The 22,159-nt window shown below is 38.0% G+C and overlaps 1 protein-coding gene across 1 annotated transcript in view; it reads right to left on the reverse strand.

Annotated features, from left to right (window-relative positions):
* Nucleotides 1–22,159, reverse strand: part of ITGB1 (integrin subunit beta 1) — a 47,235-nt gene that overhangs the window by 20,661 nt on the left and 4,415 nt on the right. Inside the window, exons 2-6 of the mRNA XM_049798695.1 lie at nucleotides 5,954–6,017; nucleotides 5,627–5,712; nucleotides 3,887–4,109; nucleotides 1,746–1,916; nucleotides 1,185–1,423 (exon numbers count right to left, since the gene is read on the reverse strand). Coding sequence (XP_049654652.1) covers nucleotides 1,185–1,423; nucleotides 1,746–1,916; nucleotides 3,887–4,109; nucleotides 5,627–5,712; nucleotides 5,954–6,017 — 783 coding nt within the window. The remainder of the gene's footprint in view (nucleotides 1–1,184; nucleotides 1,424–1,745; nucleotides 1,917–3,886; nucleotides 4,110–5,626; nucleotides 5,713–5,953; nucleotides 6,018–22,159) is intronic.

Below are 22,159 nucleotides of genomic sequence, written 5' to 3' on the forward strand. Positions count from 1 at the left end.
CCCGTGGGAAGCCTGCGCTGAAGGACTGCCTTCTGTGGGACGGACCCCACGCTGGAGCAGGGGAAGAGTGATGAGTCCTCCCCCCTGAGGAGGAAGGAGCGAGACACAATGTGTGATGAACTGACCACAACCCCTATTCCCTGTCTCCCTGTGCCATTGAAGGGGAGGAGGTAGAGAATTCCGGAGTAAAGTTAAGCCTGGCAAGAACGGGGCTGGGGGGGAGTGGGGGCAGTGAACAGAAGGTGTTTTAAGATTTGGTTTTATTTCTCATTATCCTACTCTGATTTGATTGGTAATAAATTAAACTAGTTTCCTCAAGTCAAGTCTGCTTTGCCTGTGACGGTAATTTTTGAATGATCTCTCCTCTCCCTGTCTTTATCTCAACCCATGAGGCTTTCATTATATTTTCTCTCCCCTGTCCAGGTGAGGAGGGGAGTGATAGAACGGCTTTCGTGGGCAGCTGGCATCCAGCCAGGGTCAACCCACCACAACCACCAAAAATAAAAAGCAACAAAAAAAACCCCCAGAAGGCCTATGATTAACAATGCACTTTTAAAATAAGACTCCAGATTGTTTCAGAAAGTCCTGACTCCATTGATCAACAGCAAAAATAATATGGTTAACAAAGCAATAAACTGCGATATCACTTTTTTGGGAGTCCCTGTTGTACAGGTGCATAGAATGGTCTGTCAGACTTCAGAAACATCAAAGAATGATGCAGTGATCTAGATCCGGTCTTCAAAAATAAACAAAATTCATGTTTCCATCTACTTCTGTCTGAGAAGCTAGTAGAAGTTACAATTTACCAAACTATTCTGAAATAACAACTACAAAAAGCATATAAGCTTTCAAATAATTTGAAAATAGTTGCTTACTTGGGATTTCATACACTTCTGAGCAGAATTAGATTCTTCTTTTACAGCAAACTTTAAAAACTTTGTCTTTGGAATGCATATATCTGCTGTGAACATGATCTTTAATCAGCACTTTCACATTTCCCAGTTTCATTCACTCACTAGAGGTCTCTACAAAGGGCAAATGCATGTATCCATGTAGTCTGCCTAGTCTATCTTGTCTTGCTAGCATGAGATGATGTGTTCAAACGTCAGCCACCATAAAACACTGAGGCTGTATTCAAACAATTTCATCTAATAGAGTAGTAAAGAAAACTAATACACACTTACCCCACAAACTGCAACCTGCATTATCGCATCAAATCCACCTTCAGGAGAATCTAAATTCCCAGAAATGTGCTGTTTACCTACAAGTTCATTGAATTTATTTCCTTCACTGGTAAGGCTGAGCACATTTTTATAGCTAAATGGGCTTGTACAGTTCTGGTCACCTGTACAAGGATTTCTGAGTTTGGCTGGTGTTGTACTTATATATGGCATCACAGTTTTCTCCACAAAAGAGCCAAAGCCTAAGACAGAACAATAAAACCCCTGTAAGTTGAAGAATGGAATTCTCTTATTTATATTATGACACAACAGAATGCAAATGCATTATAGCTAAACTGACGTCAGAAATAGCTCTCATCTCTGTTTACGGTCCACTTTCTCCACCAACACCAAGTACTCTTATGTTCCTCAACAGGTTCTATGCATTAGAATATCTACCATAATACTGCTAATTTAAAAAGAATTACCCTTCATACACAATCATGTGAAAAACATCAGGAAGGAAACTAGACTTTTTAAATTATTTTTTTTATTTTTTTTTTAGAATAGTTAAATCTTTCTTACCAATTCGAAAGTCTGAAGTTATTTTTTCCATTTCTAACATCAGAGCCGTTCCAAGACTTTTCACATTCTCTAAATCATCTTTCATAGAATAGGAGAGGTCCATAAGATAATAAAGGTCAATGGGGTAGTCTTCAGCTCTCTTAAATTTTAATGAAAATGTTTGGGGTTCCCCTGTTTCAGAGATTAAAAAACGAATAGAAACCATTAAAAGTTCCACAACTGCACTGGCAAGAAAAATGCCATTTTAAGGAAAGGCTTTGAAACACTGATGGAGATTTTGAACTAGACACGAGTAATTTTTTTTTCCTGTTATTTGAAATGCTTAACATCAAATTATGATGAAAAAATTTTCAAGAAGTATTTCTTTCAAATATCCAACTTTGTATTTCCAAGGTATTTTATATCTGCATAGAAAATACTAGCCTGCCAAAAATCAAGCCTCTCTTAGTTGCTGCTATTTCAAATCTTCATACTTGCAATAATTTTAACAAGGTTCCTATAAGATCTTATAGCACAAATTTTCAATATCTACTTGCATCCAAGATGACTCCAAAAATTCTCAGGGTTTAGTTTAAAAAACCCACATTATTTAAATACGCTTGTAACAGAAAAATCAGTTCTGGATGGAATATTTCAAGTTACTTTGCATCAAATAAAGGCTGAGAGCACAGAAATGGCAGTGAGATAATGGCAAGTTACTATTTGTTGCAATTTTAAGCCCAGACTCTGAGTTCTGCCAACAGAAGCATGTCATCTGACTCTTGATGTTGAAAGACACTGCAGAAGAATTACCGCCCCCCAGAAAATGGAAAAGTATTCTTTTGCCTATTATATATGAAATAAGGAATGCAATTAGAAGTTTTTTCCCCTGCCCCCTCAGTCACTGAAGTTAAATGGTTATATTGATGCTGCTTAAGTCTGCTTAATAATTAGCAAACATTTGCTTAATATGAGCAAAATTAGCAAACTGGGGAAACAAGTAAATGGGCAAAGTTAATAGCATATGGATCACACAGCTATGCAGCATGGTTTTCACACACACAAAAAAGGCAAAAAACCCAACAACCAAAACCTAAAAGTTTTAGATTTTCCTTAGCTACTGTTTAAAAGAGCCTGCAAAGAAAGCAAGTATCCCCCTCTGCAAGCACAGTCCCTCATCAGAAAACTTATGACCAAGAGTAGTGCTTATAAAACAAAGTAAAAATCTTTTGAGTAATCGGGTTCTGGTTGCCCAGGTCCCTCATATGTTCTGATGAAGAAAATTCTGTGTCATCAGAGGAACAATAATTTGGTTTGAAGCTGAAAGCATCACATTAGAAATAGAGGCAATACCAAAACTGCAAAATAACTTTCATTCCTTTCCTTTCCTCTCCTCATCATACTAAGCTTCTTCAGATTGTCTTGCATTTATTAAGGCAATCACCACCAAGCACCTGACCCTGAGTACAGGCTCTTATTCCAGGTAAATACAAGGTTGAATGTGTCTGCAGTACCTAGGAACTCTCCTTAAGGACAATCTCCATTATGCTCAAATACTGCATGAGCTACTAGCCCCGTGTCCTGTCCCCTTTCACCCCCCATTTGAATTAAATAAAGTTCTCTTTAGGGGCTAGAAATGGTACACAACTACTTTGTTCCCATTACTGTAGTCCTGTGTCCACATCTTTAGCCTCCGGAAAGTATTCCAAAATCTTGCTGCATAACTACGAAACCATTCAGTTCAGACATGCAGACTTTAGGCAACAGCAGTATTTCAAGGAAAAGGAAATGCTGTCATAACTTCTCTAAGTTTTTGCTCACTCCTCTGCTTTCATTCTAAGAAGACACACTATAGAAAATGAACTACAAAATACTGAAAACAAAACAATTTTACCTTTCTAATATAAGTATCGATCCATGCTATATCTATTTTCTCCTAAGTTCTATTGGGAACAGTGATAACATCTATCTTTTCATAAAAATCAAACAGTATTTGGAGTGTCTAAACACCTGGGGCTGATCTGAATGGCTCTGCTATCATTCAGGTTATATGAACACTAACTAGTAGTTTCTGTAACAAAGCAGTTACACATTCAAAACTAAAATGCAGATGTGGTGGTGACATAAAAATCACCTGAAGACTAGAATGAAACTGTTCTTACCGACTCTCAGTTTCAGTAGTAGTTTTTGTGGCTGGATCTGTGTAATGGCCTCTGGTTTCAACTTTTCTGCAGCACCTATCTTACGATTTGTTACTTCTCTATCTTCAAGCACGTGTTTGCTACCTCTGGGATCTTCTATATCATTCACAGGACAGCCTTTACTCTTTAGTGCTGCCAAGTCATCACATCGGGCAGATGTTGGTTCTCCTTCTTGCAAAAAGTCCTAGAAAACACAGGCAAAAGAGTATCAAGTTTACAGCTATCTGCAATCTGTTATACTCTACCCACACTTTTTACAATGACTTTTTTTTTTTTTCCCCAAGTTCAGTATGAAAACACAGAGTCCTTAAATATATTAGATTATACTAAATACTCCAGTGACTATTACTTAGTCCAGGAGTTTGCATCTACTTATACTCATCTGTGTTTAAGATGTAAGAAAGATGAAATAAAAAACCAAAGCCCAATGTCACTCTCATAGAAGCAGGACATCCTTTTAAATCAGCTACTCTAAAAGTGACAGCAGGTGGAAAAAGCTCTCATCTTCATGTAGTGATCAATAACATGAACCTGTTTCTATAGCCTACTTGGCAACCATCCTCCCTTTTAACTTTTTTTGGTTTTTTGAAAGGCTTCAATTAAATATTATGTAAGTGTACCTTGGTACTCCACGACAAAATACTGGCAATATGCTGACAGAGCAGAGGAAAGGTGGACAATTCTTATTTTGGGGAAGTTCAATCCCAAAGTAAGATCCATGAGCAAAACCAATATGTAACTTTGCTCTGAACAACAAATTACCATTACCTCAAACCTAAAAAAAAAAAGCTCTAACCTCAAATAAATAAGGCTTCTAAGTGAAACTTAGCAATTTTGATTCCTCCCCCCCCTCCCCCTAAAATGCATATAAATATAAAGATCTTAAAGCTTGTCAGCTCTTGATGACTAGGACCTACACTGAATCTGACAGCCCAAGGCCAAATTTTAAAGTTAGTCAGTTTAATTAAATGTTTAAAGTTTATAAGCTGGTTTGGGGGATAGTAAGTAGGTACTATATGGAAATAAATACCAAGAAACAGGAAAATTTCTCAGCTTTGTATAACAAACCAAAGAAGAGCTGAAGAAAACATTTTCTTCTGTTTCTAACCTGAAGACGACACTTCAGCATATACTAGTTAAGTCACACAATTTAAGATTATCTTACTTTTTTATTTCCTGAATTTAATTTTTAATTACATAAGAAAGCACTGTTTCATATTGAAACAAACCACCCACCCACACAAACCAATCTCTTACCCCCCAAGTCTACCAACAATGTAAAACTAAAACTTGAACATCTTTCCTTCATAAAAGAAAACCTTCAATCTCTTTGCCTATTCCACCTATGTCTGTCTAAAATTACCTCTTACTCCAGTGTCACTGGAAGAATATAATTAAGCATACCCAGACAGATTCCATGCTGGAATGATTTTAAATAACTATGAGACAGCCTGTAGGGTCTGTATACACTTAAGATTAAGAAAAGGAGAAGTAAACACATTGTGAAAAACAATTATACTCAAATGAGGACATCCAGGAAAATAACAGAATATGAATTTTTAAGTACAAGTAAGTATCCAACTGAAAAGCTACAGGAAACTATTATTAATGAAAACAGACATTTCTATACATTTGAAGTATTTACTAAAATTTGAAACCAAGGGAAAAAACAAACCATAAAAGGAATTTTCCAACACTTACTGTTTTTTTACACCAACCACAGTTTGGTCCTGCTTGTATACATTCACCACATGATTTTGCATTAGCTTTTATGCAGTCGCTTCCACCTAGCAAAGAACACAAACCAGTCACTTCATTTATAAAAAGGTGCTAACAACAATAAAATTTTAGTTTGTTTTATTCTGGCTTTGTAAACTTAAGTTCTAACTACAAACAGGTTATTAACATGACATATGGTTGACATTGCCATTAGCACTGTCTAACAATGACATATTTATCTACATGACTGCTAAACATATATAGTTTTAAAGCAACATTAAATGACTGCAATGAAATCATGTGACTTACCTTGCTGAGCAAATCCATTCCATATCAAGCAACAGAGGATGCCAGCCCACGTGAGCAATTTTGTCTGAAATACAGAACCGGAAGACCAAATGGTATGATTTATCATAAACAAGCAAAAAAACCACTGAAGTTGCATGAAACTGCAGACATGTAACTGTTTCAGAGGAGACAAGGAACATGGAGCAGACGCAAATCTAATTATCTTAGTTGTACCAGCTGGACAGTTTTGCTCTAATACAACCAACTGAATTTAGAAGACATCAAACAGGGTAGCTTCTTAAATTATTCTTAAATACTCTTATGTGAGGTAAACCAGCAAGCTATGAGGAATTTGGAAACACTGTTCAGTCTGGGGGGGAAGAACCCAAACAAATCTATTAACATCATATAAAAAAAAATTTATGCTCTGAATGTTATCACAGAGACACTTCTAAATAAAGATACCACAGATATAGAAGACGGAAGTGAGCTTCTCTATTGAAGTCTCTGTTTTAAGATAAACGTCAAAGCACTTTCCAAAATACTTTCCTCAGAATCTTCAAAGGGCATTTTTAAGGCTAACTTTGTACCTTACACTCTGAACTAGAAATTTCCTCTCACAATATGCAACATAAAGCATCTTGATATAAATCCAGCCCCTTTTTTTTCCTCTTTAGACAACAGAGAATTAATGGACACCATCCTTATTAAAGAAAAAACTCTACCCTATGTTCAGTGCTATAAATCTTAATGAAAGTCTGGCAGAAAAAAATACATACATACAAACTATATAATCTATATGCTTTATGAGACAAGCTTTGAATGCTTATAAACCACAATTTAGGGTTACTGACTTGTCATGTTCCCTAATTCGTGGCAAGACTTCACTTAGTACTCCAGAGCTAGGATGTCATTCTAAAAATAGGTTTCAAATAGACCATTTTTTTCAAAATTTTCTTCTACTCTAATAGCAGGTAGTCAGCCAGGGTCAGTTGTCATATCTGACATTTCAGTACGGTTTTAAATTCCATTTCTCTTTTATTCAGTATACGAATTCTGAGAACTTGGACCATGGCTGCCAATTTCCTTGGTCATCCTAAGACGTTACTGCTAATTAAAACCTTTCTAGTCACCCTGGAAACATCAATATTCTTAATATCTTTTTATTCTAAAAAGTATCTTGCAATATAGCCAAGGAAAAGTGACTTTGGCAGAATTTTTTTAAATGAACCTGTCATTTTCTAGAAGATGTACTATTATTCATATAAATTAGCAAAGTGAGCAATGCTTAAATTAGCACAGCAGTTGAGCTTTAGTTTTCCCACACTGATTTAAGGTTGTTCATAATTGTTACTTTCCACATCCAGCCAGACCTAACGGAGAAGGGATAGTTGCTCTAAAATCTGGTGGAAAAGGTTTCAAACAGAAGCCAACCCTTTGCTAACAAATTGTATCCAACAACAGTATTAGATAGTTCATACTTTTCTGATAATTCATTTTGGCCTGCTCTTCTCTTAAATGGATGCTGTAGGCAGAGGGCAGGAGGGATTTTAGATGTAGGAGATTTTAGAGAATTTGCTGTAGAATGACTTTGCTAGACGTTACACATATGCACAGAAGAAATTACCGACTAAAAAATGAAAGAAAAAATTGAACTGTGAATTATACCTTACTTAACTTTTGAGCGTTACTTATTGCACGTATCTAACCGCAATTTTTCCCTCTGCCCATCACTGCAGAGGTGATTAGTCCTTCATTTGCAAAAACTCTCTTTCACAAACACTCTTTGATTATTAAGTCCCCTCTATAAGCAATCACCTAAATCAAATCTGTGCAGCCACGAGCCTTGATCAGAGGGGAACCGTGATCCAATAAATGTGAGTAGGTGGAAGACAAAGGGACTGAATCAAGGTTAGAGAGAGAGAGTGGTTGGTTGCATGGTGCAGGAGCACACCTATCGGACTAGAGTCTGGAGGGGAAAGCCTTACCAGGCTGCTTAACTTTTAGGTTCCTTCTTTTCTGGTTTTATGGTAGGTATGTTCTCTGTTTAGAAAACCTTACTTCCCCCAAATGAAATGATATTTTGCTACTTGAGAAGCAGTTTTGCCTTAAGTACAGCCCAGAACAGGGTGGGCTTTTCAGTAAGAAAAAAACTAAGCTGCTGGCATCAGTTTAGTACTGTCTTTTCCGTTAGCCAAAACGAGAAAATTATAAACAGTTCACCTTTTTAGGGCAGACTAGCAGCAGATGCACAGCAAGCCCATGCAGACTATATAAATAAGTCAGCAAAGATGTGACACAGTGCTAAAACTATGATTAAGACCATTTGGATGAGAAACGTTCCTGTGGAAATGCATCCGCATGATGAATGTAGTTCTGGGCACAGATTCCCCGTAAAGTTAACAAGGAAAATGTCCTCTTCCATATATGGCTAAGGCAATGCCTCTCCTAAAGCAAGCTGCCTGCCCGCCGACACACGCTAGCTCGCTTCCTTTACCTCCATGGCTTAATAGCTTTTCCATCTGCTGAGTTTTGGAAAAACTCGAGTAAAGATTTGCTCATTTGGATTCAATTCTGATTGCTCTTCAATGCAAGCAAAACGATGCACATCCTCAGCCTCCAAAACTCCTCCTGGCCACTGCAGCAGCCTGGTCACAACAGTGTCAAATACATTCTCCTGCAAGTCACTGGTTAGTACTGTGGATTGCCCTGTTGCAGATTTTTCTACTAAGGGAATAAACCAAAACAAACTACGCCTAACTACACTAGACAGCCAAAGGAAGCCTTTGGAAACCATTGGTGGAGCTGGAACTAAACCCCATGTCAGTACTCAACCACAGACGACGGGAACAGAAAAGAACCCATTGTTGCAAGAAAGAAATTATTGGTTTTGCGCAACATTTACGTATTTTTCTATTATACTTGTTTTCCTCTTTTTAATTAAATCCTTGAAAAATATCCCAGAATCCTTGAAAGTGACCCCCCCCCCAAAAAAAAAAAAACAGCTCAAAGCTTACAAAAGGTAAGCTTGCCAAGAACTGAAATCTCTTTAACAACTATATCACCAGTTGGATCCTTTTTAAAAGGCTGCAAATGGTCTGCTGTTGGAAAAACTGGTTTTAAAATTATTTCTGCACATTTGTGAACCGTACTTTATTTCTGTTGAATATTTTAGGTAGACAAACATGGACATAACCTTGAATGTTTGGACTTGCTGCTTTCCAAGTTTTTTTGCTAACTCTCTCTACAAACAGTAATGCTCTAGGAGAATTTTTTCTTTACAAAACCAGCTTTGATGGAAATCTCTGGAGCTTCTAATTTGAAATGAGAGACTCATTAAGTGACAACAGGAAAAAGGAAGAATTATTTCTCCATAGTGAGACTAATTTTGAATTTGCAAATCAAATATTTAGCACCGTTGTATTCTGCTAATCATCAAGATATTTAGAAATTAAGTTTACTACTCCACAGCACTAAAACCTTTTGCAGCTTTTTAAATTTATTTATTAGAACAGCAGTAGCATCTGTGCAGAAAATTAACTGGTTAAATGGGATCAAGAAAAAAGGGTAAGTATTACAGAAACATTAATTCCTTTGAAGTGAAATACTGATGGCTATGCTGCTCTCCTCTTACCACTCTTCAGCTCAGCATTTCACCCCACCTGACACAGGCCACAGTTTATACTGCTATAAGGCAATGTTAACAACAAGGCATTAGGTCACTGTAGTATTATTCCACTCAGCTGAGCAGTTCCTCATCTGACCCAGTAGTCTGGCATCCACCAAGCCAATGCCAAGCAAAGGAAAACACTACAAGGCATCTGCCCGTACAGCATACTGAAGTGTGCCTTGCTGCAAAGCCTTCTATTGAAATACATAACTATGCTTCAGACCATGGGGGAAACATTTAAACATACAGTGAGAGTTGAGTTGTGCAGAAGCCACATTTTTGAGGCAATAACCAGACAGCCTACTTATTCACATACCCACTTATAAGCCTAGAAATAAATAAGCAACTCACACTTTTGGACTAGCATTCATGCTTCCCACAGACTGACACCTCTTTGTATCAGCTGCATTTTCATGGGTTTAAAGTGTGATTGAGAAATGCTGCATGGAATTGATCCCTCCTAGAGCTGAGATTATGCTTACAGCCACTGTCATCTAGCATAAGGATAGAAAGTCCCTTAAGAGAGCTGCCCCATCCTCCTTGTCTGTTATTCACCCTCGTTAATCAACCTTCTAGTTGATTATTCTTACTGCTTTCCTTTCTGACCAGTGCCAGCATTAGTGCAGCCACCAAGGAGCACTGGAGCGAGGAAAAGATCTGGCTGAGACACTAATTCAACAAAGAAAGTGGCTTGTTTCAGCCATCTGGGTACAAAACTGCTTGTCCTGGCACAGCAGAGGTGGTGAGATAGGGATGGAGAAAAAGAGCACTGGGGACAAAAAAGCAAAGGATACTGCTTCTCAGCCACAGTCAGTGGCTGTATACCAGACTACACTGGTCACACAGTTAGCCCCCAACCTCAGTTATCATGGCTCTGGTTATAAAAAGAGCAGGAAGAGACATGTTTCTAAAATAAGCACAATTAGATAGTCTCTGGAGATGCCTGTTTCAGGACTTGATGGCTACCCTGCTAAAAAAATTCCTTCCTCCCTCACTCCAGAAGGTTTACTGACTTTAGCAGAAGGCCACTCTTTTTCATGGTGAATTTTATGGACTGGCAAGATGAATCCCATTCACATTTCTGGGAAAAAAAAAAAAAGAAAAAAAAAAAAGGACACAACAATTTTCTTAACTGGAGAAACCAAACAACCCCAGTGACATGCAACAGCAATTACACAGACACTATAAACCTCTAGCAATGACCCATGCCTCTGTAAGCACTCCTGACGGCCAGAACTCTCACAACAAATGTTGTTAATTACAAACCCAAATTTGCCTGGGCATGCAACAACTCCAAGCATGTCTGCTTGTACAACAACTCACTGCAAAGCAGAAATTCACTATAAAGTAAGTGGTATAATGGTATCTTGCTGCTCTGTCTTGAGAGAAGTATATTGCTCAGAAAGGCACAGGTACAGAAATTAAAATGTTTCACACCAAGGAGTTACTCATGATTAAAACTTCCAAGTTTGTGGTGTACATTTTCCGACAAATCTTAAATAGGTAATTCTTCATTTGTGACCTTAACCGTTATCTTACTTAATCAATGTAAATGTTACTGTAATACTGAATTATAGCTGGAATACACTGCTTGCACAGGAAATTCCAGGACCACCAGATCAAGAAACTACATGATGCATTCTTCTTCATGAAGTAGAGATTGGGGGTAAGCACTGATGATTGAAAAGCAAGAAATTTTAATCAAAAACCAAACCCATAACTCACCCTGCAAAACTATTTGTTCCCTGGATGTGGCCCAGCCTTGTGATGGCTGCCCTTCACAGAGAGGCCCAGCTCCTCACCTTGTACCATCAGAGATGAGGTAGCAGAATATCCCCATGCAGGGGAAGCGAAGTTGATGGAAACAGTCAAGACGGACAACAAAAGTGCAGTCTCAAAAGCAGGACTTTGCAGCACCCCAATCCACATGGAAGTGCTAGAAGTAAGCCTGTCTTCAACAGCCTATTGATCTACCAGCCTACCAACAGCATGGCTCATCAAGACCACTATATTCTTTCTCCCCAACAACTTCGCAGACATTAACGGAGCAGGTTTTGAACTGCTTCCAGTAATCTAGAAAGAATGGGACATCAACCCAGATTAATGTGCAAAACAAGAAATTCTTTAGCACTGAAACAGCTTTCACACAAAAATTCATCATATCAAGATTGCTTACTCAAATTGTGTTCTGCAAAAGCTTTAAGGCATAACCACTTCAGCTACTGTGATACTACAGGATAAAAGAATCATCATTATTTCACGTTGGGCTTCATTTCTCTCTGTCAGTTATTATCTCTAAGTTAATGGAATAAAACAAGCATAGTCACCAAATACTCAAGATAAGCACTTCCATAACCACTCTGTTTTAGTGGGTCATCATATGTTAAAATAATACAAAACAAATCAATTAGGACTTAAAATTTTTAACTCTTTGTTAAAAAGAGTTAAAATCTACAGGCAACTGATTTTCTGCTTAGGTTAAGGAGACCAGCTCCTCCAGTATGGTTATTTGAGGTTATGTGCCACAATTAGTGTATGTTACTGGTTAGTGCAGAAGATTCCCCTGAAAAGTTGAGAGTCCAAAAAAAGATGAGAATACACATTTCTGATGCCAGCAGCACTGGGAAACGTATCACAATTTTGCAGATTCTGCATGGAAACTACTGTGCCCCCTTCCTATGCTTAGTAAAATAGACACATAAGACAGTCATACTGCATTACGACCCAGTTTATTCATACATACAGCTCTAAAAAATTTCTCAAGAGATCAAGTTGCTTAAAGTTCACCAAAAAGGACTGCATTCAATGGGGAAAAAACAATAAGTGTTAGGTTCTAAAATAGACTTGTGGGTCTGAAACCACTACTGAAAACCCAGCATGGGCACCTGCATCACATTGCATTGCCTCTTTAGCTGAATACATGAAAATGTTCATTTACAAGTACTAGCAGGCTGAGACCACAGCACATGAGAACAGGTCTGGAAGGCTGTTCATGGTATCAGCCTGTGTCCCCAGAGTACAGGGTGTTTGTTAGTTTATATGGGACACAGCTGCTTCAGGACAGAACAGCTAACTTCACAAGCACTCACGCAGTTTGACCATATTATTGCTTTTATATATATTTTATTGATATTTGTTACTGAATTTCACAGGAGCCCTCAACTTACCAACAGTTCTAAATAGTGGAATGAAAAGCAATTAGGTATTTTTCTGAAAAGTATATTTTGGTCTTGATTTGAATTACTGAGTGGAAACAAATCTACCCAAGTTAGGTGCCTGGCTGCAGGGAAGGGGGGTGGGGAAGGAGATTTTTCTTGATAGAACACATGGATTTCCTCTATAATCAGAAAAAAAGGTACCAATTTCAGAACAACTACAGATGATAAAGCATCCTGATATTTAACATCTCTCCACCTTGAGAAAAATAAAACACGATAGATCCAGTTGTGATACTGTTTGCATGACAGAGGGTGGTAATGGTTCCCAGATATTTTACAGCACTGAAGCATACCCAGGAAGTAAGATAACTGGGCTCCAGTCCCTCCTCAGCTCCAAATTCCCACATTTCCTGGGAATGCTCTATCATCCTACAGGATATACTAGTAAGAACACTTAAATCAAAGCTGCTATGCAACCAAGAATGAAAGGCACAGAGACAGAAAATGATCCTGTTCCCCGTAATATATATACAAATTTTATAGTATATTGTCAATAGATAAAAGCAAAGAGTCTTGGGGCCATGATTTGGAGTATGAACTTCATTTCTTTCTCACCAAATACCTTAACTTGTAGGAAGGTGAAGGGAAACAGATGTAAGTTCACACTCAGACACAGAAGACAGCCTTAACTGCAAACCTCCTGTATCATGAATGACTACTCTGACTACTGCACACTGAGCTGAAATCCCTCTCCAATTGCAGACCTGACCGACCTGAACTATACAGACTTCTCTGTGGACTTAAAGAAGTTAAAGTGGATGCTTATCCTCCAACAAGCAACTAAAGGCAGCCAGAGAGCTCCTGGTAAGCAAGAAGAGACTTACTGAATTTTGACTTCTATGGAACATAGCAAACCTATTTAGGCAGGATAGATTATATATCATGTTTTATTTCATGGCACTGTATTTCTATACATGTTTTCATTAGCAAAATCCATTGATAATTTCACTTAATGACAAACTCACTCCTGCAACCAGCTGCAAGCCTAAATAATACTCATCACAAGCAAAACCAAGTTGCACAGTAAATTGTAAAGAATACTAGTGCTGCTAAAACCTACTCAGTTTGTCTTTTCATAACATATTTCTATTTAAGAAGTCACACAAGTCCAGATTTCATGCTGATGACAGTGATGGAAAGTAAAAGAATGAGAAGATGATGCTCAGGGACAACATGAAGATGCTGCCACTGACAAAAGAGCCTTCACCTATCAAGTCAGCAAACCCCAAGGGCAAACTTGATCTTTTCCCTTTGTTCTAATGTCTTTCGGAGTGTACTGCAGAGCAGGCAGGACTAACATTGGTTAGTCAGCACCACTTTTGAAGGAGGGACCTTTTTTCAAATAGTATATGCACATAGCACCATGAACAGAAGGTTTGCAATTCATGACTAGACTTCCTTAGTACTACCATACCACCAATAATTATTAATTTAAGAACACTTTGCTGTATTAACCATCCTTGTCCCTAGCTTGGTCCTAACGTGGACAAAGAGACTATTTGTGTAATGTTTTCTTGACCCGTTGAATCATAATTTGAAGCCAAGATTCCACAGCTTAGGAGTTGCTTTGGAAAGCATCTTGACGCTTGAAAGGCAAGTAGTACCTAGACACAGCTTATGCAAACAAACAACCTGTGTATGAGCACCACATAGAGGAAACAGTTTAAGAGCCAAGTGAGATGCTCCTTCTCATGAGTATTATTTCCACATAAGTTTATTCAGATATTTTTACCGGGCAATTATCTACAGACTGCAATTTATAAGGTAAACTCTGACAACTGTACTTTGGAAAACTAGACTAAGAAACAGGTGTATCCTGCTTAATGTTCAACGTTAAAGTAAGAGAGAAATACAACTCTACTTACTCTCAGGTAGAGCAGGCAGAGGCCTACAGCTACATCTAATTAAAACACCAGCAATATATTTTTACTGTTTATTACCTATGGCTTATACATAGCTTCAACTAAAATATTTGCATCTTTTTCTGAAAAGCCAGTTTGTAACTACCTCTTGCTACTCCACACCTCTCAAACTATTGTGCTTACTACAGTACAGAATAAAAAAGCAGAACACCCTACCACCATACACTTGCCCTCTCTTTCGCTAAGAAATCCCATGTCAGTGCATCCTGCCCACAGAAAGCTGGGATTCCTACAAGGACATTATGAAGCTCCTTGAATTTTAAGCAAGGACAAAATAATAAAACCTATTCATACACTTTATGCTAGCATGCAAGCACACCCCAAAGACAGCACCTCTCTAAAGCTGAACAGCTAACACTCCAAGCCCATGGGTACCGATACTGCGGTTGAAACTAGTATTTTCTGTATCTCCAGCAGCTTCTATACACATGCACTTTGAGAGCTTCCTCTTTAAGGATAAATATATAATGAGGACATGTAAGTGTTAAGAACCAAAACACCAATTTCCACCCCCACCCCCCTTAAAACCATCACTGTCAAAAATATCCATTTTCCATACTCTTGCCAGGAGAAGTTTCCAGTAGTTCAAGTCCATCACAGCCTTAATGACTCAAAGCACATTGTCTCCATGAATCTGTAAGAATTCTCATTGTACCCAATCTCACTGTTATCAGTAGGTATTTTTCCGTAACAAGTATTTCAGGGGTTTCATTATTACAAGCACCTCTTTACACAATTGTGATTAAAACAGAGGAAAAAAAAAAATCTCTGTTGTTTCACCACTTTTCAAATGCCTTTAGACCCATCAGTCATTTTTGCCATAATAATTTAATTTCTCCTCTTGCTTAAATGTGACTTCTTTTTTTTTTTGGCAGGGGAGAGTGTGAATTGAATATTTAGCTTGTTTACATAGGTCTTCCTAGTCTACAGGACTTCTTGGCTAAGTTTAGCATTTCCATCTCAGACAGATTACAATTAGGAATGCCACATAATGATTTAAGCCATTCTAGTAGAAAACACGGGTGTCTGCTCCTTGTGGTAGTATTAAATTCCCACACACTCTGCACCACTTACTACTCCCATAAAAAGACTATTTAATTTTGTGCAACTTAAACCTCACATTCATCCACACAGGGGGAAATGAAAAGTTTAGTTAAACATATAAATATAGCTCTTACACAGCTGACTGTAACTGATGCTTCCAAGGCTGTACTGCCTTAGTAATATCCACGACTGTCACAACATCTGGCTAAACTTACTTTAATCCAAGCTTTTCTGTTAAAGGAAAAACAGAACAGAGGCATGGGCCTCCTTAAGCAAAAAAAGCTAAAGAATTTCAGTTAATACAATGTCTCACTCATCTATTTCTTTAAGAGAAAACAGCTGCAAACACCTCGCTGGCTATTGCTGCAGGTACTGCAGGAAGCCAGAACCTGGCACACCGCAAAGGGCAAACTCAGCGGAAACTCGGTTGTTACATGGCAGTGTTCACCCACCAGTAGCTATCATTAACACTCAGGGAACAGTTTCAGCAACCAAAATGAAGATGAAAGCCAACTGCTGTTGAAAGTAACAGCAGTGCTACAGCATCCCCACCTCCAAAAAAGCAACCTCTGTGCCTGTGCTCCCACTCATGGACCTCCCTCCCCACCATCCCGAGGCAGCTCAGCTTGCTGGGCTGGCAGAGCGATACCTTGAGTCATCCCTTTCCCCTCCACACTGAAACTCACTTTCTGCAAGTCTCAGTGAACTGAACCAGACCTCCACATGAACAGGGGAGTGCTGAGGAAACAGCTTCTATCAAGTGGCAGGTGGCTGTGAGACTGGCTGACCTCGAAAATTATACACTGGGCTCTTGGAGTGCTGCTAAACCAGCCTAAATCCAGGTTGTCACAGGCCCACCTTCCTTCTCTGCTGGCCTTGGGTGAATTGCTTATGAATGCTCTGTAACACAGCTAGCCAGTTTAGGGAACTATTCTGATTTTTTTTTATTTTTTTCCAATAGGTTATTAGAATAACTTAGTTGGCCAAAAAAAAAAATTAAGACAGACAAAGAACAAAGCACTGAAGGTTTTTCGGGGTTTCGTCTATTTTAAATTTAATTCAGGATTTGAATGGCAAGTACATAGAATAATGTTTACAGATAGCATCCAAATATTTAATTGCAGGTTTTTTACAATATTCACTATTACCATAATTTAGAGCGAGACTTGTACTGAAGCAACTCTCATCCTCAACATACTTTCAACATCAGGTAATTGGTCAGGAAAATGAACAGCAGAAATAATAAAAAAACCCTTGTTATCCCACAGAACTACATACAGTGTTATAACTCTGTATCTATCTGTGAGATTTTTAAAATATATATTCAATTCTCTATATATTTAATTTTACATATGTATGTTATATGTATTTTTAAAATATATATGTAACTAGTGATGATTATTAACTCAAAATGGCAGTGATAACTGGCTAGGTATAAGCACATAGTGAAACAAACAGTGGACTTCATCCAGATTTTAATCCTGAAGTTTGAGCACTTGCAAAAAGCTCACCAATCCCAGGAAAAAAATTACTTCAATCTTAAAGGATGTCTGTCTTGTTTTTTTAAAAAACCAACCAAACAAACAACACCCCCCCCAAAACAAACAAACTCCCCCTCCCCCCCCCCCCCAAACAAACAAAACAGAACCATCACAAAGTACTTTATAAAAAGCAGTCCTTGCCTGAACAACCTGCCTATTAACATACTTCTGGTACTTTCCAGAGCAGGATTTTAAGGCTGAAGTCTGCAGGCTGCTTCTAAGAGGACTGCAAAAGATAATAAAAGATGAGGTTTCTCAAAGTAGTCAAGTAGATCTACCAGTTTGCCACTACTGAACAGAGACAGCTCAACTTCTCCGGACCCTAAAATTCCCCGCTTTGCAACGTTCTTCTATCTGGTGCCAACTGAGGACGATACTTTTACCTCTTAACTGAGACAGTAGAACAAGTTGAGCAATAAGTCCTTGCTGACTTATTTCTCACCTGATCTAGCAAGCTAAGATGGACTACTCAAGTCAGAAGAGCACTGAAGCATGCACAAGCAGATACTGTGAGGTTCCACAGCAGTTTATGCCAACTTATCTCTGGACTACCACAGTCCCACAGTCCTCTTGCTATGAGCTGCACGTTTTCCTATTCCTCCCCTTTGAAGCGTGTCGCTAGTAATGCATGTGGTCGACCAGTTAAAACAGCTGATCTAGCAGAAAATTAATTTTTTGCCAAGCTATTTTTCAACCAGATCAGCTACTTCATGACTTGCTGTACAGCCTTATGACTTCCAATGCTGATGCAAAGAAGATGGCAAGACTGCACAGTTACAGGCAGGAGGCACAGTTAAGACCTACATTGGTATAAATTGCTGCAGAGCCATGTTCCTACAAAAATAAAACACATTTTTAGTTGAATTCATGGTTCAATGGCCACTGGAACGTTTTATGAAATATTGGTAATTCAGGTAAATTTGAAAACCACTTGTCTACTGCAGAGTTTTGAGTTATCGCTTATGAGTGAGCTCTTTTTTTCTTTTAAACTCTGCAGAGACATAGTATTAAAATTGCTTCCAGCTACAATCAAATGTTAATCATGTTAAATACAGGCATTATTAATTTAGAAAGTGAAACTGCATTGTGAATTATGCACCAAAAAGAGCCAGTATCTGTGCAAGCTTTTTTATTACTATCTAAACACTCTTCAGATTGGTAAGCTGGCAGCAATAAAAATGCTGGCAGCAATCTTAGACACCCTAGTTACTCTTTAATGCTAAAGTTTGAGTTTTTCACTGGAACTGGTGATATCAGCAACATGGCTATGTAACATTTTAGTCTAGCCTTTGAAAAGTTATATAAACAACATCTGTAGTGGAGGGAAGAAACACATACATAGGAAAAAAAAGAATGTTTATCAATTTTATGATGCATTTTAAACAACCTATAGCTGATACGTATAGTATGTTCTTCCGAAAAAGGAAATTTGCTGTTTCCTTTATTATGCTTAAGTCCACACCCAGGAAAAATTACACTGAAATTCTTGAACACTAATTTCTCACACACATTTGTGTTTGCATATAAATGACAAAAACAGCACCAAAAAATATTCCCCATTTTTGAACTGTACAGTAAAAGCAAAGAACAAATGTTATCCCCTAAAATGTTACACTTACAGATGTTTTGGAAATGCACACAGGTTACATTCATGCACAACTGACAGATTTTTAATCTACTCCGACACAAAACTAGCAAATGGACATTTCAAAAACTGTCAAGCCTTGCATTTTATGCAGATGGGCTACAGTATGCCTTTCAGCATCGGGACAGTCTTTAGCTAGCACCACAAAGTGAGCACATTAACATACACTAAATACAACCCTTGCAAAAATGAAAAAGGAACCTCAGAGAAGGCAATTCCTGAGTATACTATACCCACCAAAACCAATTTCTTAATACACAAGAAAATAAAACATCAGTGTAATACAAAAAAAACCCAGCCAGAACACACTGGCAGCACATAATCAACCTTGCTTACCCTAGTCAATCTTGTGGACGATGCTAGCAATGATTTCCTCATTTCTCCTTTTTCTTATCAGGAGAGGGAGCATTTCACTTGCTGACTGGACAAGCACAAAGTCTTCAGTCACTCCACAATCAAAGACATGGTAATAATATGAGAAATCATCCAGATGCAAAATTTAATCCCAATTTAATGATAACCAACTACTAAAATGTGTCATCTTTTGATCCCTGGGAGAGGACTTTCTATTTAACATCAAAAAGATTACATTCTTTTGTATTTATCTCCACTTCAGAAATAGGCTTTCCTTTTAGCTGTACTCATCTTCACACAAAACCCTTTTACCTAAGATCTGGAAAACCAGACAGCTAAGGCTCTAGGCAGAGTTTGGATGTTGCCCAATTTAATACCTGAGCAACTGAATCTGCAGAGGATGCTGGCCAAGTTACTAGAACACCAAGTCCTTCAAATGACCTCCTACAGTCCTCGATATGCTCCTGACACTCAGGGTACCCCACAACTCACCGGAAGAGCATCCTGCTTTAGGGCAGCGCAAGGCCACAGATGACTCCCTGTGGGTCCTGCCAGCCTACAGAGAGACAGAGCAGATGAGGACAGATCAAAGGGTTTCGTAGAGCAGCTAACTGCACAAGAGGCAGACACGACTATGCCTCAGGTTAGCACCATGTTAAGACACACTAAACTACAATTCCACCAAAGACAATGACCAAACCCAAGAATGACAGCTTATCCTCCTTTTTCTTTTGCAAAAAGGAAAGGCCCCACTGCATCCTTATCTCAAGACTTACGTCAAGGTTCTGCCAAACCAGACATCCCAGTCTTGGGTTTGTTTTTCAAAACCATGACCTCAGGGATGAAGTACGCATTAATATCCAAGACACTACCTTTGACTCACAACAGCACCATTTCCTAAGTGAAATACTGACTCTATCTAAATTAATCTAAAAACAATTATTTTTTTCCTCTTTTAAATAACCACAAATCAGTCATCTTTGTATGAGGGTAAGTTCAGTGTTTCAGTTCAGCCCAATATATAATTATTGTTTTTCATTCTACCACAAAGGATGAGAAAATAAGAAGAAAGCTTTCACTTTTTCTGTTCAGCTTCCACATCAAAAGTGCCTTTACTTGCACACCTCTAAAGCCAAAAAAGTTGTTTAATAGCCATAACAGAAAACCAACTACATGTGAGTACTTGTATGCAGTATGTATACTACACAGAAATTTATAGTTTAATACAGTAAGAATCCATATAAACAATGGCTCTCCTTCCTGCTTATACATTAGAATGTACCAAGAGCAGAAGTTAAAACTGAGCTAAGTCAAAACTAGGACTGAGTTAAGCTTAAGTAATCTTGTACAAAACAAGAATTGGAAATAAATGACCTGCAAATATGATGTTGATCTTTTGAAGGGAGAAAATACTGGCACTAGATATTGTATATGTTACAGTTTATGAGCATTTTAAGAAGAATCTGCACTTAAACGTGGTCTTACAAATTAGAAGTTTAGAGAAAACAACTATAAACAGAAAACTAATGATCTGTTGGCAGAATGTGAGAACTGTATTAATTTATCAAAGATACACAAGAGGTTTTTTCTGTGAGAGAAAGGAATGAAAAGGATGGTGAGAAAACACCAGTATCTTCGTAGCTCTTACTAGCAATAACAAAGTTAAGATTCTAGCCTCAATTTTGTTACTCAAAACTTCCCCCTCTAATAAAACCCACAAGAATACTAATGATATTTTGCTGCTGCTGTTGGACAAGAAAGCAAGCAAGCAAGCACATGAAACTGCTTTTAAGACAGAAAGCATATTTCATAACCCTTTTTGCAGCTGACTGCAAAGAGAAATTGAGAAAGATATAGACAAAAATATCACTTTAATATATTAAAGAGCCTTTATTCAGTGACACTCCAGAGAGGATTACAGCTCAGGTAGGAATCCTATTACCCTTTCCAAAAGAAAACGTTAATATTATAGTCTCATCACTCTACTTTCCCTACCATATGCTTGGTTGTGTGCACGTTTTGTACTAAATTAGTGCCTTTACCATCTCTGTGAACATCTTCAATCTGTTAACAGAAGACTACAATAGCCTAGAAGTCCACTAACCACTCTGATTAGTCTAAGAATAGAAAAGTAAAACAAGGTGTTTATTACAAAAATACAGGATGTTTAATAACAACACTCTGCTAAAGAGAGCACCCTTAGTACTGAAAAAGACAACTGTACTATTTAGTGATGCATAACAAGGTGCCCAGTGTCTCATTTTTCATTCACAGAAGTCACAATTTTCACTTTCTCTGCATAATATTCCCAATAGAAGCTATTCAGCAAGCCTACACACATCTTAAATTGGGCTAGAAACTCATACAGCCTGTTACAAACACAGCTAAAGCACATGACGGTTTCTTACAATGAAGCTGTATATACTTTCTACTTACACTACTAATCCACATGGTGGGAGAGAAGAAAGTTTAGAGAAAGGTCTCTTCATAGATTTATCCTGACTTACAGTTTTAACAGTTTAGGTTACTGGACCATGCCGACGCTGGACAAATTAGAATAAAAAAAGAAAAGAAAAAAAAGTAGAATTTGTCTTCCCATTTGTGGGTAAACACAAAAATCACTTTGTAGGCTACCCAAGAAACTCCATAACCACAATAACTGACAGATACTGGTCAATACTGTGGTCCACTGTGGTTACTGCATGGCAAGCAATATCATCCTTTTCAGAAAGCTGGCAACAGAATACAGCAACATAGAGCAAGGAAGAACTACACAGAAAAAAGGAGATTGTATTGGCCACCATAAATGACATTATTCAGCATTAGAACTAAC

This window comes from Accipiter gentilis, chromosome 4, assembly GCF_929443795.1.
Source record: "Accipiter gentilis chromosome 4, bAccGen1.1, whole genome shotgun sequence".
Lineage (NCBI taxonomy): Eukaryota > Metazoa > Chordata > Aves > Accipitriformes > Accipitridae > Astur > Astur gentilis.